Genomic DNA, 19,721 nt, shown 5'->3' on the forward strand with positions numbered 1-19,721 from the left:
AAGGATTACAACCAGGCTTCAGATGGGCCTAAAAGTTTAGATGGTCCTAGAGTATAAGCCAATCACAAGCCACCTCCAGGAGTCCCTTAGCCTTACAGGGGCTCTCAGCCAACCTAAAATACATGGGATCCCATTGTATTTCACAATAATGAAGGAAGGGAAGAATCTTATGAGCTAAAAACTATTCTGGATGCTTCCTACCCTACATTAGTAGACAGACTCAGGGGACCACAGCTGTCTGACTACAAATGAAAGGATCCTGTCCCTTAGGACTTCCAGGTAGAAAACATGAAAAATCAAAAAGCTTCAGCGAACATTCACTGGTACACCATATTTCTCCAACAACTCTAGAGGTCAGAATACTCTATAACATAAAGGTAAAAGAAATGATGGTCAACGTTCATTAATAGCATGTTTCAAGATTCAAAATATGAATAGCTGTGAGCCATGGAATGAATGTTTGTGTCTCTCCAAAATCCATATATTAAAGCCCTAATCCCCAATATGATGGTATTTGGAAGTGGGGCCTTTGGAAGGCAATTAGGTTTAGATGAGCTCATGAGAGTGCAGTCTCCACGATGAAATACATTAGTGTCCTTAGAAGAAGAGACATGAAAGAGATGACCTCTCTGTCATGTGAGAACATAGCAAGAAGGCAGTTGTCCACAAACCAGGAGGAGGGCTCTCCCTGAACCCAACCATGCTGGCACCTTCATCTGGGACTTCCCAGCCTCCAGACTATGAGAAAATAAATTTCTGTTGTTTAACCTACCCAGTCTAGGGGTAGTCTATTTGTTATAGCAGCCTGAACTAAGATATTCTCTTTGTTAGAAGCAGTGGCTCATCAATTTATAACTGATTGATGAGAAGAGAGAATGCATGTGTACTCTCTTCACTACTCTCCACTGTCCTGTAACCTACTTGGAAACAGCACAGTGAATCTGATACAGCCACACATTTTTCTGTCATGACAGAAAGACACTGGATGCTTCCAAACTCGCTAACGGATGACTGATTAGCAAAGTGAGCCCACAAAAGTGCTAGTGCCGTACTATGTATACAGAGAAAATTCTCTAATCTAGAAAAAACCTTTCACTCAACTTTAGTAATTTCATCTTACCTTTCCCGATTTTACTTTAAGAATTAAATTAAAATTGGACACTGCAATCTATTATATCCCACAACATAGAAAAGTTTGTGCCATGATTAATATGGGTCACATTCTTAAAAGTAGATGCAAAAGGTCTGGTAGGAATTTTTTTTATCTTCTTTCTCTTTTTATCACCTAATTTCCCTTTCTTTATAAAAGGGTACCAAGGTCCTTTTGGACCTCCATATTAGTGAATGGAAATGTGACTGCTTTCTTTCTGCAGCAACTTAGTTTATACAGGATGCTTTGCCAGGTTGCTAACATGGCACTCTAACAGATAATTTCCCTAGACTAGATATAATTAGCACCTTTGACTGCCATCCGTATAAGTCAAGAAAATAATTATGACTTTTCACTGATAATTAAGGTGATAAATCCAAATTATTAATGTTTGAGGATGAAAAAAGAAGTTTTAAAACTGTCAAAATTTAACAATTTAAAAACATTTCATTTGACCTGATATACTTTATGTTTAAAAGGAATTTGGAGATTAAAGAAGCATACAGCTAAGATGACTGTTTAAAACCACTATTTGAGGTTACAATGAAATCTTTAAAACAGATATTTTCATTTTAATTGATTCCCTATCTGTCTAAAAAACATACATGTCTTTGGGTGTCCTGAAACTTGCTACTTCCCAGGAAAAGCAATTTACCTAAGACGGTAGGATTTATTTACCTTCAAAAGACAGGCTTTCATTATAACAAGGATATTTCATCTCTATTTACTAAGAGTTATCTTAGAATATTATAAAGGCAGAGATATGACTTACTCCACGTAGCTGCGGTATTTCCACCTTCAGTGATATGCCACTCAAATACAGCGTTTACTGTCTTTACCACCTGGTGCCCAATATCCTTAAGGCGGCGACCTATTTCCTCAAAAACAAGGGTACTCTGAAGCTCCCCACCCTAGCAAAAAGGAGAAAATTTAAAGATTTTACTCTTCCGTTTTCTCCCCAAAACCCCCTAGTACCTAGTTGTGTATTTTTAGTTGTGGGTCCTTCTAGTTGTAGAAAATTTAATTTTAAAAGTTATATAAAAATGACTCAAGGGGAAAAATTATTACAAAATATACGTGCAATAAGGTGACGTGCAATATGGTTTTAAAAACCTATACATAAATAAACTAGTTTTTTTCACACCAGGCTTCTTTCACACTTTCCTTATGTTTATTTATGTCATGCAGAACCTCAGTCCTCTTAATAAAAGGATTTTACTTTGATCAGAATTCAGAAATAATATTTTAAAAGGAAACTAGGAACTGGACAGCCTATGTCCTAACTAACTTCAGCAGGGAGATACTGGACAAATCAATCTTCTGTGGTCTCATTTCTTGATTTGTAAAATGGGACTAAATTACATGAAGCCTGAATTTCTTTCTAGCTCTAAAACTTCTTAAGAGATTCTTTAATTCTTCTTAAAGGGACTTTAATTTTAGTTATACGATAATACGGCTGACAGACAATTAAAGACCATGGGTATGAAAACCTCAACATTACAAAGTTAATATTTTGGAGACAGAGAATACAAACATTTTTATTAAAAGTCTCAGTATGTTAATAGAGAATAACACAAATGTTTTAATAAATAATACATGCTATTGTTTTTATATTTGCATACAAAGCTTTATACAAATATTTAAATCAAGAAAAAGGTATAGGATATTTCTTTTTAATTGATTTTTCTCCAAAATACCATTATTTCTCATTAAATAACTGACTTAGTTACTCTAAACATAGAAAATTATTTTCACTTGAAAGATACACTAATATCTTCGAAAAAAATTTTTCTTAAATTCCTAAGTTGTCAAAATATTCCCCTTTCATTCCAAGCAGTTCTGATTTAATGTCCTCCAGTTCAAGAATTAAGAATCTTTCATAGCTCTTAATTTTCTAAAGTAGCCTGAACATTCTTAAAGTGATCTTAACTGAAATTCATAAATCAGGAAATGACTTGGGTACCAGTTTTTACAACCTACCTTAGAGGGTGTCTTAGCTAACATATCAGATGTTGGCACAAGATCCACATATGCATTTGAAATGACGATGTCTCCAGTTTCTTGGATCTTATAAGGAGTACAAGAGAAAAAAACAGTTCACTCTTATGATTCCAATGAAAACACAATCATTGTGAAACAGTATAAAGTCTTTTTTTTAAAAGAAATTTACATTTTTTCCTCATATGAAAAAGAAAATAACAATCCAAATTAAATAGTTTATAAATTAAATGTCAAGATGAACGAACATGAAGGCTTACTCATTTAATACAATTGCTATTAACCCTAACTGTACAATCAACTGGAGACCTTTTATTTATGATCAGGCCCCCTCCAAAAACTCCAATCTAAACGGTCTGGGGTGGAGCCTGGGCATCAGTATTTTTCAGGGATTTTTTTTTTTTAACATAAGTGCATCTAATGGGGAGCCAGGGTGAGAACTGATAAATTCTTCTATAGTAAAAGGAAAGGCACAATATCCACATGAGGTCCTGCTACTCAAAGTGCATTTGCTCTGTTAATATAGAATAAAATTGGCTAGGAACAGACCACAGCAGTCTTTTTAAAGAAATACTTACAATTATTTCAAACAGGAAGTGTATAGAAGCATAAAATAAATGCTTAAACAGTGTTTTATCAAAATACTCATTAAATGAACTCGAATTCTAATTCCTAATACTTCATCTAAAATTATTCCAATGGCTATTCTTTCATAAAATTATGGTATTGCTACAAGAGCAGAGGATAGTGTCTAAAAATTAAGGTAGCATTTATTAAAGATTGATTTTTAACAATCAAGATCACTCTCGCTTGAATACTTCCCATCACACAGAAAAAAAGATCCTTCAAACAACTTGTTCATTTTATTTCAAATTATGTACAGTGAAAAGCATGGAAAGCGACAATTTATGAAGAAAATACAGTACACTTTAGTAAATTACTTTCTTGTAACCAAGCCAAGCATATCACTTGGAACATTAGTTTAAAACGTTTCTTAAAATATAACATGAAGCAAGGAAGAAAGGAAGGAAGGCGGGGAGGAAGGAGACATTGAGGGAGCGAGGAAGCATCCCTCTATATAACTAATAGGAAAGAATACATCTAATAACTGGAGGAAAAAATAGCCAATATACTGAATAGATAAGAAGACATGCTTAGAATTTATCAAAGTGGCAAGAATGTATCATATTTACATATTAAATTATTTTCAACTCTTTAAATTTGAATCCATAGAAAGTATTTCTATACTGTTCACCACTAGAATCATAGAAAAATAAAAACCTGTAATGCAGTCATGGTCCTTAACACCTTTAGAGTTCATGACCTTATTCAAAAAATAAAACTTACATGAAATAATTAGAAAATAATAGGGCTCCAGAACATGCGTCACAAATATTAATTGTAAGAGGATTTCGGAGAGAGCCAATATGCATCTTTGTACGGGTGGGGAAAGGGGAGAGGCAAGGGACTGCCTCTACGGGCAAGGGAGAGCTCAAACTGAAGCCTAAAAGACGGAGGAATTCGAAACTGAAATAAAGTTTGCATAAATTAAGCAGGAGAATGATATTGCAAGCAGCAAGAAGTAATAAGAAGTAAGGCAACCTCACAAACAAGAGTTCTGCAGGGTTATTTATTTATGAAAGACATCATGACACAGTAAAAAAGAGTTAGGGCCCTGGGATCCAAGCTGTGAGACAGGCAGACCTCAATTTCTACCTCAGCTCCACCACTTTGTGTGTGACCACGCACAGGTTATTTAGGAGCCCCGAACCTCGATTTTCTTATATTAAATGTAGAGTTATTACGCATGTTAGAGATAATGATACAGCCTGCTTACAGGTACTCAACAACTGGAAGCTGTGATTATTGTTGGTGGTGTTTAAACTGCCCAAGACAAACAATCTGTGTAGTGCAAAATGAGCACGCCAAAAAGTATCAGCTTGGTCAACTGTGTGAACAAAACATACCTTTAAAAAACTTACAAATAAAAGGATGATTGCAGGTCTTTTTAGTATTTTACTGGAGCACAGCTAAGAGCCTCAACCAAAAATTACTTAATTCTATAGGGAAATATAATTTTGTCCCATCACTTTCTATTAATTAGGCCCAGGCTCTGATATAAGATATTAATTTGAGGATTTTTGTGCGATCAAGAGGCACACAATTTCTGACCAAAAGAAAAGATAACCATAACGGATATGATTTTATTGCTCTGTAAGATATTAACCAGTTTTGTCTCTAACTCAGCAAAAGTATTTTAGAATGCCTTTCCTGTAGGACTATATAAACACTGTCCTTCTAATTCTCTCTTTTTTGTGTGTGTGAGGAAGATTGTCCCTGAGGTAACATCTGTGCCAGTCTTCCTCTATTTTGTATGTGGAATGCTGCCACAGCATGGCTTGACGAGCAGTGTGTAGGTCCGTGCCCAGGATCCAAACCTGTGAACCCCAGGTCATGCAAGCAGGAACACACAAACTTAACCACTACACCACCAGGCTGGTCCCTCTAATTCTCTTGGGAACCAGTTTTATCATCTTGCTAGCCTCCTCACTAAAGAATTAAATAAATTTTTGTCATGTTTTCATTTTATATCTGTCTGAGGGTCACACCTTTAATTTCCTGAAGATTATATTTTGACAACTTGACTGACTGGTTGAGCCAAAAAGATATGGTTGGTTGGGTTTTCAGAATAGCTGTGCCACTGCTATGTAGACAAGCACCAACTTATTAGAGAATAAAAGAGAAAATAAAAAACAAGGTATGTAGACATTTTATTTTCAATTAAAAGTTACCACTGACTTAAAAAAAAATTTTCTAGGTTTTGTCTCATGTCCACAGTATTAACCAAAAGAATGCTAAGATGAAACATAATTAGAGGGTCTGGTGAAGAGGGTAACAAAACAAAGTACCTCGAACTACTTTATTCATACCTTGGTTTGGAAATGGATTCTATTTCCTTCCTTCCACATCTCAGTTTGTAGAGTTTGTCCTGGATATACTGGTTTTGCAAAACGAGCCTTTAAAAAAAAAAATGAGTATGGGAGTTAAAAATGTTTTAAAATAAAACTTTTCTACTTGCGCAGAAAAAAATTCAGAGGGAGACTGGAGAGTATAAAAGGAAGAAAATAGAGGTTTAAATATATATAAATTCATAAAGGAGCAAAAATAATAATATAATAAAATTAGTAGAGAAAGGATATAGTTGGTATGAGCTAATTCTTTGTCTTTCAAAGTATTGAGTCAATAAATAAGGCTTAAGCTTGACAAGTCAAGAAACTGAAGCACAATCATATTAAGTCGAATTCTACAGGTAACCATCAGAACAACTTAAAAGCAGCAGTTAAAGCTGGCACTATTTAATTCTAGGGATTAAGATCTGGGGTGGGTATATAGGACAAAATAATTCCACTTTTTATTTCATAATTTTCTATACTATTTTATTTGTTCTGTGTACATATTATTGTAAAAGATAGTTATAATAAAATGAAAAACATGAGAATAATCAGTGTTATCATAGGCAAGGAATCACAGAATGCATTTTCATTACTGTGTGGAGCACAAACTCATAAAACCATTTGGAGTGATCTGACACTCTCAAACTTTTTTTTAGTGTATCTCTCTTGACTTACACTTATGCAAAGATACTGTGCGCAGAGATAGTTTTCTTTGTAATTTATAATGGATGAAACCATCTTAAAATACAAAAGCTAAAATCAGTATGTACATCATATTGATATAGGTATATATTTATTAGAGTTCAAATGCAGCCACTTAATTTCAATTAAAGTAAGGCAAATTACAAAACAGTAAAAAAAAATTTTTTTAAAGATAAATCTTGAGTTTTTGTTAAAGCACATGCTGATATATGTATGGTGCTAATAATATATAAAGCAATCCAATCAACCTGTTAGCATTATAACTGTGCATGATATCCTTCACGATGCACGGGTAATAGAGGTGTTTATAACTACAAAAGAAAATATGCTGATTGCCGAGTCAATGAAATAATAAAAATATATATTGCTTCAGTACAGTACTTATTTTAAATGAAGTCACTAAAACTTTTCTTCTTTAAAATACAAAAAAAGGAAGTGACGTTCAAATTATGCAGTAATATACATATACCTTAATTGCCTTGAATCTTGACACATCGTGATCTGCAAACTGCTGTAAAACATGCCTGGCAGAAAATCCAAATGTACACAATCCATGTAATATTGGCTTGTCAAAACCTAAAAGAAAGAGAAAGAATTTAGTCAGATATGGGCACATGTCATGATTAAAAACCAAGAATAGTTAATTCAAGATTTCAAAAATAAATCTTTAAACTGCATTAGCAAGAATTATACAATCTATTTTAAGAAACATGGAAAATATTTTATTAATAATACTTCCTGGGAGAAAATTATGAAATAAACAAAGAAAGAAAAAAAAGAATGTTAGTGATCTGGGAACACAAAGAATTGTTTTGTTTAGCTTTGGTTGCAACTATGCAAGCATCTGTGGTCATTTCAATATCCGTGTACGTAGATGATCTTCCCTAACCTTTCAGTTCCTTGCTCTCTCCTCTAATGATAACTCAGACATCCAACCCCATCGTCCTATCCTAGACCCTGCACTAGCAGGAGCTTCCTTCCACCATAATCTGAATTTCATGCACCATTTTATGAACACTACTTCCTACTTTTCCATATCCTTTGTATAAATGTATTAGGAGAGAACTATTTTTAAAATGTTACTCAAACTACGAGTCATAAGTAGTAATGTCTTTAAGCATTATTTAGATGACTGAGCTAGTATTTTTCATTGATACATAATATTAGCAACTCACCTGCTAAGCTAGAGAAGTTAGGATCAATGTGTAAGGGATTCCAGTCTCCACTGAGGCGGTACAAAGCAGCCTGTGGAGAAAGAATTATAAAAGCAACTCCACTCAGTGTTTTCTTAGAATACATTAAAAGAAAAACAGGAAATATGACTTGTAATTATATAATAAATGCATCATAATGTACCTAATTGAAGCTTTGATTAAAAATAACTATTTCTAACAAAAAAATATTAACTGTAAATCAAATGCTTTTTGTAACACCTGCCACTGGAATCAGTTGAGAAGCAGAGGAGGACTGTCAAATAACAGGAAGGGGAGCCAAGAACTACATGTGAGTATAACCCTGGTCACCACTACCTAAAGAGAAATTCACAAAAAGGAATCCATCAATCTACTCTCATTAAAACACAATGAAGGGGCCGGCCCCATGGCCAAGTGGTTGGGTTTGTGCACTCTGCTTCAGTGGCCTAGGGTTTCTCGGGTTCAGACCCTGGGCACGGACATGGCACCGCTCATCAAGCCATGCTGGGGCAGTGTCCTGCATGCCACAACTAGAAAGACCCACAACTAAAAATACACAACTATGTACCAGGGGGCTTTGTGGAGAAAAAGGAAAAAAATAAAATCTTTAAAAAAAACCACAATGAAGATAAGGTAAATGTTTACAGCTTCTTCTGTCCAAGTAAAATTTATGCCAACTTTCTTAACAGAGTGTCTTAAATTGAAGCCACACAATACTAGACATATAAACATCAAAGACTTCTCACAAACTTTCATTCTCCAGGTACACTAAATCCTCAGCATCAGCTCATCCAGCAAGAAAACAGACCGATAGCTTGCCATTAAGATTAAATTTCTGCTTATTCTAGATTTTCAGATCACTTCTTTACTTAAATGAGGCAGAAAGATATAGATAATAGAAAAAAAAAGTCACCATACTTTCCAGCATTTAAATTTTCCTTTGTTCAAACTAGAGAGTATACTTTCCAGTTCTGAAGGGGAGAAATTCACAAAACAGCTAAGAGTAAGCATTTAAAATATCTGTAAATTAATTTGAGAGCCCTATGGATCTGCCTCAAGACTTCTTCCCTTTCTCACCAGTTGGTACGTTAAGCTTCTTTCCATGACTATTAAAATGTTGTGTAAGGACTAGCCATGTCAGCATATCTGACTTTCTTAATTACTGTTTTTTTGTTATTTTTAATTATTGATTATTCTTTTTAACGAATTTTATTTATAGAAAATAACACTGTCTATAATTCATAGGAAAATGCCATTTCCTTTTTAATATGCTTTGTACAAATTTAATAAGCTTTTTCCCTTCCCCATTACCCCATATGATAGTTCTATAAATTATTCATTTTTTTCAATGACTCAATATTTTTTCCCAGAATACATCATCTAAAAATAACTAAATCAAATCAACAACTATCAAATAGTGGTGACTTGCAAGATTCTGTAGAAGACGTTGGAGGATTAAATGATAATTTCAAAAAGTACTTTACAAACCAATAAAACATCAGGCAAATATACATCCTCATGTTTCATACAAATGAAAGAAAAGATACATTTCAGGGCCTGAAGGGAAAGTTGTCAAATGCATGATAAATCATGGGCTTTGGCACCCGACAGACCTGTTCAAATCCAGTTCTGCCATTAATGGGCAAGTTTCTTTATCACCCTAAGCCTCAATTTTTTCATTTAAAAAACTGAGATGTTAATAAACCTCTTACAAAGCATTATCCTTGATAAATATTTATACCTCAACAAATGTATGCTATTATTGTTGTTTTAAAAGATTTTAGCAACAGTATAAGGCAACCAAGTTTTTAGGATTAGTACCAGTATTCCTATCTCTCTGATATCATTTTTATAAATGAAAAGAAACAACTCTTCTAAAGAAATCATACTAAAGGAATATGAAAAATTTCATATTATTTCAATGAAAGCACTGCTTCCTACAGACAGCATAGTTAGCAAAGACGAAAAGAAAGATCCATCATGAGAAATGACTAAAGTCAATTGATTGGATATTTAACTAAATTCAATCATAATGCAAAATAATTGTTCTCCAAATAAAAAGGAAGGCTGTCAAGACATTTTCTGAATATTTTAAAGGACTTCCATATTTCAGAAGGAAAGCTAAAAGTTCTTGTCTTGTTTCATTTCTGCCTAGATATAAAAATCACTAAACTTCATACAAACCCAAACACAGCCAACTAAGAAAAATAGCTATATATTGTCTTACTGGTGTATTACATGTGAGTGGGAGGCTCTACATACAAGTAAATTAGTTCTTAATTTTATTTTTAAAAATCGTGCCATTAAGTTAAACTAAATGTCAAATAAAAAGGCTCAGGAATCAGTGCTTCCCAAATCTTCACATCCTTCAAACAAGCACACAGATCAACAAGAAGAACAAACACAATTAGACAGATCCCAGGCCTACAGTGTAACTAGAAGACAGAGAACACCTCAAACTCAAATTCCTGCAATTAGAAAAATAAACACCAATTTCTAAAAGAGATATCTTCCAAGCACCCTCTCAAAGCTACCGTAGAGAGAGAGGCAGGAGGGCGGGTGGGGAGGAGAGTGCAGAAGCAGAACATGAAAAAGAGAAGAGCAAAAGAAAGAAAACGCTTCTAGAGAGAGAAAGTCCAACTTAAGGAGAAAAATCCTGGAAGATTAGAACACCGACTACAGAGAAAAGAAGTACAGATGTACAGGCCTTAAAAGGCAGTCCCAGAAACGCAATACTTCTAAGGGAGAAGAGGATAAAACAAAGACATCCCCTTTGAAGACCCAATAGTGAAGGGAAAAAAAAGCAAGAGGGGAAATTTATGATCCTGCAAGACAAAGAGAACTAAGAATAATTTGTTTTAATAAAACACCTGCCTACAGTGCCCTACTCCAAAAAGCCATCCATTAAAGAAAACGCACTTTGCTACACTGACAATAGGGAAATCTTGAATTCCTTGAAGAGCGAATCTTGTAAACCATCCCAAACTACCGACATTACCCATAAAATGCATATAGGTATGTAATGGTCATCTGTACTATAAAACCAAAAGAGAAAATAAGAAACAAAACATTATAATAAACCAAATTTCCCCCAAACAAAACAACTACCAATCAGAAGAAAACTATAACACAATATTCAAGCATTTGAGGATATGAAACAAACATCCTGAATCTGAAATTCAAAAACTAGAATATAAATGGACAACAAACATGAAGAACTGAAGTAAGATATGATTAAACCCAGCAAAGAACTGGAAGGAAAAAATCAAAATCATATCAGAAATAAAGACTAAATTATAAGATGCCCAAAAGAGAACATAGCCCCACAAAAATTTAATAAGGGGCATAGAAAAAAGGGAGGAAAAGAACCAAGAGAATGGAAATGAGATCAAGAAAGAAGAACAGAAAGAAAGTAGTTGAAAGGCAGACAGAAAAAGACCCAGTGTATATGACTGGAGTACTTGAAAGAAAAACAAAACAACGAATGAGAACTAATACTTAAAATTATAATCCTAGAAAACTTTTTGAAAATAAAAGAAGATCTGAATATACATTTTAAAAAGGCCCATGAGTTACATGGGAAAACCAAGCTGGAATGAGCAACACTGAGACATATCCTAGTAAAACTATCAGACTTTAAAGATAAAGAAAAAAATCCTAAGAGCCTCAAGAATAAAGATCAAGTAACTCAGAGGAAGATAATTAGACTGGTATCAGACTCCTCAAAAGCAACATACAAAGCATGGTAACAATGGAACACCATTTTTAAGAAACTCAAGATTTCATATCCAGCCAAGCTGTCCTTCAAGTCTAGGGCATAGAAAAAGTCCTAAATACATATGAACCAAAGGAATACCATAGACACGAGCCCTTCTTGGGGAACCTACTACAGGAGGAATTTCAACCAACCAGGAGATGATGGGGGAACCTTTGGCAAAAGAACTAATAGATTCAATTGCAAATCTAAGACTAAAACAAAGATGTGGAAGAGAGTGTAAGAATAATACATAAACATTAAATGTCCTGAAAAAGTAAAATTAATGCATCCCAAAAAATTGGAACAGTAAGGGAGAGAGAAACAAGAAAATAAAATAGGCTCTTTGATATACAAGAAGCAAGTAGAAAACAAAGGACAGCAATAAAAAACTGAAAAACCAGATAGTAATAAATCAGAAAATGAGGTACTAAGGGCATATACAAAGGTGTAGGACATCCACTTCTGGCCATGATGGAGTAACTGGGGTGGACTTACTCTTCCACTGAAAACAACTAAAAAAAAAAAATTTTTTTTTTGAGTGGGGAAGGAGATACTGTTCTTAGGCACTAGACAGTAGGTAGTATGGGATTGTGATTCTTGACAGAAGAGAAACAAACAAGATGAACTCTACAACTGCCACAGCTTTCTGCCTGACAGCACTTTCCAGACTGCCATGCAAGAAGGAAAACCCAAACAGAGCAAAACAGTCTCAATGAGTGAAAGAGGTGAAGATCAAAGTTCTGCGAGACTGTGCAGCTGGGACATGTATGTACTAAAGAGGAATAAGCTACACAGAAAAGAACTACAGAAATCTAAATAGAAGTCCCCTTGAGGGCCATACAGAAAGGCCCTGGAAGATGAGACACCACACGAAGGAAGAGGCCATGTGGACAAGATTAGAGACACCCCAGCCAACAGCCAGCACTAAGGTCCTCAACTTGTGAAAGAAGCCATCTTAGCCTTCCAGTCCTGTCCAGTCACCCTCTCAGAACAGCTACATGAGTGATAGCCAACACCATTTGTAGCAGAAGGACCATTCAGTCAACCCACAGAGTCTCCAAAAATAATAAATCATTGTTTCACAACAAAACAGCCAGGGGCCAACCCAGTGCCCTAGTGGTTAAGTTCACGCACTCTGCTTTGGCAGCCTGGAGTTTGCAGGTTCGGATGCTGGGAGCGGATCTACACACCACTCATCACACTCATCATGCTGTGGCAGCGTCCCACATACAAAATAGAGGAAGACTGGCACAGACGTTAGCTCAGGGCCCATCTTCCTCACACACCCACAAAAAAGACAAAAAACAGGCAGTACTTATAATACACATGGCAATTTAATAAAGTATTCTATTTTAATAGATAGTATAACCAATATGCCAAAAATTTACTTTATTTAGTAATGATGATAGCTAAAATCATAATTGTTAGAATAAATAGTATAAGATATGTATCTGGGGAAACCACAGATTTTTGTTTTTGTTCTCCCCAAATGCAAAGCCTGACATCTGATACCTATTCATTCTTTGATCTTCCTTGATTATTGGGGATGAATTTCCTATTTATTATGAAAAACTATAAAGTACACTTGTAATGTCATACCAATTTAAAGAGGAAGAAATTCTCCTAAAGACATGATAAACAGAATATCCCAGGAGTGATATTGGCAGAGGTAAAAATATGGTTGCCAGTTCCCTTACTGATTAAAAAGTCACAATACCTAGCACAAAGTTCATGCTATAATGGCATAATTTTTTCCTTATTTTCACTTCTCCTTAAAGATTTGCCCATCCACAATCATCTCCCCGTACTCTCCAACGTGAACACTGTCATTCTTACTCCTTGTACACTCATCAGGCTCTTCTCTCTTCCAGTCTGCTATCATTACTTCCTATCCCCTTCCTGGCAACACTGCAAGCCCTGCAACTCTGGTAAGACAGAACCTACACACCATTTTAGTTCAGCTAAGTCCCATCTTTTCTAACAAACCCTCCCATATATCATTTCCTAATGAGCATCCCTTCTCTGAAAGTCTACAGTACTCACTCTATAATTCCAAGCCTTGTACTTAATAATTCGTTGTTTGGAATAGGTGCCCTAGTTATTCAGACATCTACATCTTGAGTATCCGAGTGTCCTTCCAGCTCTTTGACAACAGACCACATTTCTTCCAGATTTGTATCTCCTATAGCACAGATCCAGCTGAACACAGCCCACAAATCCCCTGAAATTTATGCAAAGTTTTATACAAAATGTTTTTTGAACAAATAGTAGGTAGCTTTCATCATATTCTCAAACAGCCATATGATACAAAAGAGTCAGGAACCTCTGTCAAAGGATGAGTGCCCATTATTTATACAAAAAATATCTGTTAACTTAAAAACTGTCCTTCGTTGCACAGCAAAACAGTCAACTCTGCTAAAAGCTAACAAAAAGTTCTATTTATCTGAAGAAGAGTAAAAGAAAGAAATTCTCTCTACTTAATGTAGAAATCCAAGCCTTGGAAACTATTCAGCTTTTCTTATCTACAGCAGATACATTTTATTATTTCAGTAACCCCAGAATAATAAAGGAGCATTGTTGGGTTTTCTGAACCATGAAACCGTGAAGCCTTTTCTGTTCTTTAGCACCCTAATAAAATTAATTTCATTATGAAGCTTTAATTAAACATAAATATGGGTGGATTCTTAAGAAATTGATAAGAAACGGGGATGGGAAAAACATTCAAAGGCAAAAAACTAATCTGAGGAAAAAAGTATTGTTCTTTCCGTCACTCAATTATATAGTGCAGAAAAAAATACACTTAATATGTACCAATCTTAAGTCTTTCTGGCTCAGGAAATTATATCTATTTTCCAGTAAACAAATCCTGCATAAGTTCTCATATCAAGCATATCAAAATTAGCATCAAAAATTAAGTAAACTTTATGAATAATTTGCTGTCGTTACCTGGTCACTCACAGCATAACTCTGGAGCTTTACTTACTCTGTTCTGTATCTGCATGGTTAGTAGAGAAAAAATCTTTATATCTTTACATCTCTCAAAAACAAAGTTGCTTTTCTCATCTTTCTGGTTACCTTTTGTTTCTTAAGTCTTTGCATGCTCAAAGAATTTGTTAACTGATAGGGTATTTTATCTCCTTCATCAGAAAACAAATTATTTATGCTAAATAAAATATTAAATCACCTACCTCTTCTAAGATGCTTTATTTTGCCTGTCTACTAAAGTTAGCAAATAATAATCTGTTTCCAAGCCATGTACTCAGCTTTCTTTCCCAATAGAGAAAGGATGATTAAAATTTGCCTTTTAATTCTTTTTATCCTGCCTTCTGAGGCTTTCATGAAATTCTTCACCACTAAGCTAGGCAGTCTCTTTAGGGCAAGCACTCCATTGCCAACATAGCATGATGCTTTTTGAATTGACTAATGAAAAGCCATTTGATATTTTCTTTTGATACCTAATGGAGAAAAAACCTGGTAAGTAAAAATTTAGAAAGAATGAATTCCAACCACAGAAATATGTCATTATTTTTAATATGCTGAAAGACATAGCCACTAATTTTGGACTCACAAAATTATAGGCTATCTGAGTTATAAATTTAAAAGTGTCAGCAGTCAACAGCTTTATCACTTCTTGAAAATACAATCTTACCTGATTAAGTGAGGTGGTGTCTGTAAGTATAGCATCAGGAGGTCTGTTAGGTACGGCTACCGCTACCTGAAATCAAAAAATGTTATATGTTAAATACTAACAAAGTCATTGGTATTCTCTTTACCCAAACTGGTATTTGAGAAAGACCTATGTTTCAATATCATAAAAGCTGCAAGTTGAATAAAAAGTATTTTTTAAATATTTTATGCTCAGGAGATAATGACATTTAAAATTTCATAACTGCTGGCTTTATCAAGATTATGATTTTCCTGAAATGACTCTGTTTAATGAAAGGAATTATATAATCAGATCTATTCTCCAGGCCACAAAGGAGAAAAAGGTAAAGGCTCTTTTCCCAATGCAAAAGATGATAATAACTACAAGATTAGAAAAACAATTCACATCTAAATTTATTTAATCTTTAAATGCACTTTACTAAGGGTGTGGATCTCTGCATTTATATCATATTTGGAGGTAGTTAAGCTTCTTGGATGTGTTTTTCATCAAAGCCATTATTCCTTCAATTATTTTTTCTGCTGCTTTCTCTCCTCTCTTTCTGATAATCCTACTACATGAATGCTGGTATACTTAATGGTATCCCGCATTTTTCTGAGGCTCTTCATTCTTTTTCTTTTTTTCTCTCTGTTCTTCAGACAGACATAGACAGATAAATAAATAGATAAATCAACCTTCAAGCCTTTTTATTCTTTCTTCTGATAGTTCAAATGTACTATTGAGCCCCTCCAGTAAATTCTTCATTTTAGTTATTATACCTTCAGCTCCAGAACTTCTATTTGGATCTTTTTTATAATTTCTATTTATTTATTTTCTCTATTTAATGAGTCATTGTCATCATACTTTCCCTTAGTTCTTTAACCACGATTTCCTTTAGTTCTTGGAACATATTTACAATAGCTACTTTGAAGTCTTTGTTTGTTATGTCCTCTCAAAGGCAGTTTCTGTTGCCTGTTTTGTTTTGTTTTCCTGTCTATGAATCATGCTCTCCCATTCCTTTCAGGTCTTTGTAATTTTTTGTTGATAATCAGACATTTTAGATAATATATTGTAGTAACTCTAGATACTGATCCCCCTTCCCCTTCCAGGGGTTGTTACTGTTAACTTGTTTGTGTGGTGACTTGGCTGGACTACTTTAGTTAAGTCTATTTCCCCCACAGTGTGCAGCCTCTGATGTTGCTCCTCAGAGAGGCAGCCTTGGGCAAGCGCGCAGCCACCCTGGGATGACCATGGTTATAGCAGGGCTCTCTGTGCCCCTCTCTTTCTCATCTCTCTGTTAAACTGTCTGCCTCATTTGGTATTATACCCAGCTGTTAGGCTCCACTAATTGCCAGACAATTGCTCTATAATGTTCAACAATGCCCTGGGGCATAGATTGCTCCACAGTCTGATCCAATTAAAGTCAGGCCTCTTTGCAGGGGTAGTCTTTAACGGCAGCCTTTGAGATGTGTTATGATCCCATGAGGGCTCTTTCTCTCTAGTAAACTTCTAGTTGGACTAGTTTAGCTTACTGCTCTCATGGAGCTACCAGCCTCCTCTTGATTATCACGAAAGTAATCTTGTTTTTGAGTGCACTCTTACTTTTGAACTTCCAAATACTCCATTCCAAAACAAGTCAATTTCCTTGGAAAGAGCTTCAGAGCTCTCTATCATTACAGCCTGACTTGCCTCCTGGGCAAAACTTCTGCACCTCTGCAGCAGAGATGGGGACAAGGATAGTGGCCCACTTCTCTCCAAGTGACATCCGCACTTTATAATAGGGTGCTGGTCAGGGATAGTAGCTTCTGGTCTTTTCAGTTTGCTTCTCCCAGCTTGTAACCCCCATCCTATGAGCAAGCTGAGGCAAGAGTGAACAAGCCCAGTATTCTCAGCCTACCATGGGTAGAACAGAGTTTCCACCCTATAAGTAGGGGCTGGGCGGAGGAAGAGAGCCCCATAACTCCTAGCCCTTTTACCCAGAATAGCACTTCTGCAATACAAGCTGGTTGGAGAATAAGAAAAACTATGACCTGCTCCTCCTAAGAATATAGTGTGGCCCTATTCTGGGAGCTGGGGGCAGAGGGATCCTGTCTTTTTGGCTATACATGCCTAGAGTGGAGTTTCTGTCATGCTGAATCACTGGAAGAGGGAGGAAGGAGACAATTGTGGCTCAAATGCCATAGATTCTCACTGTTCTTACCAAGATACAGATTTTCTTGAATAAATATTTCTTCATTTGCTATATACCCTTATGACAATTCCCAGAGACTTTAAATATTTATAATTTTTACCAATTACGATTATTTCACTGGGGAGAGGGTCGAAGGAACTCCTCACACCATCATTCCAGAAGTAGTCTCTCAATACTTCTTTAAGTAATACTTTATTTACTCCAGAAAAATATTTATTACAGTATAATCTTAACTCAAATAAATTAGAGGCAAAGGTCAGGTAAAATCAGTGTAAAATCCAAGTTATAAAATATTTTTAGGAAAAATATGTTTTTAGATAGAATTTGAGAGCTAAAGAGTAATTAGAATTGTCTTACACAAGAGAAATGCTTAAGTTACTTAATGAATGAAGATTTTAATTTATACAAGGATCACCTGTATATGCTAGGTTTTTCTAAAGACTTTTGGGTGCTACAAAGTTTATATAAGAAAGTGAAAATATTCCCATAATTATATCAGGTATATTATACTTATCTCAGCCAGACTTCTTTATATATAACATATGTTATATATTAAAACAAACATAATCAGCACTTCAAATCCAAGGAACCAATTCTGATTCAAAAAACTGTGGATTACTGAGGCTCTCCTCTATGAAATTTCACATATGGTAATATGGTAAATTCAAAAAACAGATAAAGATCTTTAGCCACACATATTTTCCTTACAAAGGCATAGCCTACCTTCATTTTGTCTGACGTCCGTTTTCCACCAAAGCCTCCAGAGCCAACAAGGAAGAGTGAGAACTGATTATAACACAGAAGTTCGTTTCCAGAATAAGAATAAACTGAAAAGTCAATGAGAGAAAAAGTAAAGTTACATCAAAAGACATGACTAGTTAACCAATATACGACGAATAATTCCTCTAAAAGTTTCAAAAACAAAATCCAATTCCTAGAAGGTTTTGTAATTTAAAGATGCCAACTTTTGGGTTACAAAGCATTCATTTTATTCATTCACTGGCAGTCTCTGGAAGGCAGAGAGAAGAGATCTTCCCAAATCCTGTCTTGTCTATGAAATAGCAGTTTCTCTCACCTCTTCTTAAACCTCCCCAACCACCTTTCATACTTCAATTCTCTCTATCTCAAATATTTCAAATAATCCCACTATCAAGTGCAGGTAACCACACTCTCAAACTTTCAAACACTCTGCCAAGGCGCTCAAAAGAGCCTGAAATATGAAAGAGGAAATAAGTGATAATGAAGGTATAAGCTTCAGGAGGGCAGGATCATGACTGCTTTGCTCACCATCATATTTCTAGCAATTAGAATAGTACCTAGGACAGAAAAGACACCTAATAAATATTTATTAAATTAATGAATCAATGAATAAATGACATGAGACAGCAAGTTAGTGAATAAGCAAGTAATGAATGAAGGTAAGACAGCTGTCACTCTTTCTACTGACTAATTTCCTAGTCAGAGTTTGAGTATTATCTGTATCTCCTGCTCTAGAAAACTAGGAATATGATTTTGAACTGTAATCTAAATACAACAAAAAATAAGAAACGCCATGGCAATTTGTATTTAAAATAAGATTTTCATCTTTATTACACAAGAAATTGGATATCTAATTTCATCTATACTTTATCTATAAATTCTAATACATTATTACCTATTACCAAGCTATAGTTAAATAAATGGAGTAGGTCAAGAGAGAATAGTAAAAACTAAAGCTAAAGCTACTGCAGAGCTTCTGCTTTGTGGTATGTTACATTTGGCAGAATGGTGAGAAGAATAAAAGGAAACTGGGAGAACTGCAGCCACATGTTGGCCAACATCTGGAATGACAAGAAAATACAAAGATCTAAAAAAGGAGGAGGAGGAGGAAGAGGAAGATGAGGAAGAGGAAAAGGAGAGAGAACAGACATATGATGAAATACTGAGTTAACAAAAACAATGTAGTAGAAGAATATTTAACAGCATCAAAAATGTTCTCAACACATTAATAAGCAAAAATAAGGCAGTTCCAAAACAGCATATACAGTATAACCTCCTATGTATTTAGAACAAGAGTGACAAAGCCGATATTCCAAATATCAGACAATATTAAACTTTCCACTGTTATCTCTAAAATTTTTGACAATACCTATT

At 34.9% G+C, this 19,721-nt stretch overlaps 1 protein-coding gene across 1 annotated transcript in view; it reads right to left on the reverse strand.

The window, feature by feature from the left end:
• The window catches only part of HSD17B4 (hydroxysteroid 17-beta dehydrogenase 4), an 81,350-nt gene that overhangs the window by 17,581 nt on the left and 44,048 nt on the right, over nucleotides 1-19,721 (reverse strand). Inside the window, exons 16-22 of the mRNA NM_001081901.1 lie at nucleotides 18,312-18,415; nucleotides 15,404-15,469; nucleotides 7,980-8,049; nucleotides 7,274-7,380; nucleotides 6,079-6,165; nucleotides 3,131-3,217; nucleotides 1,923-2,061 (exon numbers count right to left, since the gene is read on the reverse strand). Coding sequence (NP_001075370.1) covers nucleotides 1,923-2,061; nucleotides 3,131-3,217; nucleotides 6,079-6,165; nucleotides 7,274-7,380; nucleotides 7,980-8,049; nucleotides 15,404-15,469; nucleotides 18,312-18,415 — 660 coding nt within the window. The remainder of the gene's footprint in view (nucleotides 1-1,922; nucleotides 2,062-3,130; nucleotides 3,218-6,078; nucleotides 6,166-7,273; nucleotides 7,381-7,979; nucleotides 8,050-15,403; nucleotides 15,470-18,311; nucleotides 18,416-19,721) is intronic.

This window comes from Equus caballus, chromosome 14 (assembly GCF_041296265.1).
Source record: "Equus caballus isolate H_3958 breed thoroughbred chromosome 14, TB-T2T, whole genome shotgun sequence".
Classification (NCBI taxonomy): Eukaryota; Metazoa; Chordata; class Mammalia; order Perissodactyla; family Equidae; genus Equus; species Equus caballus.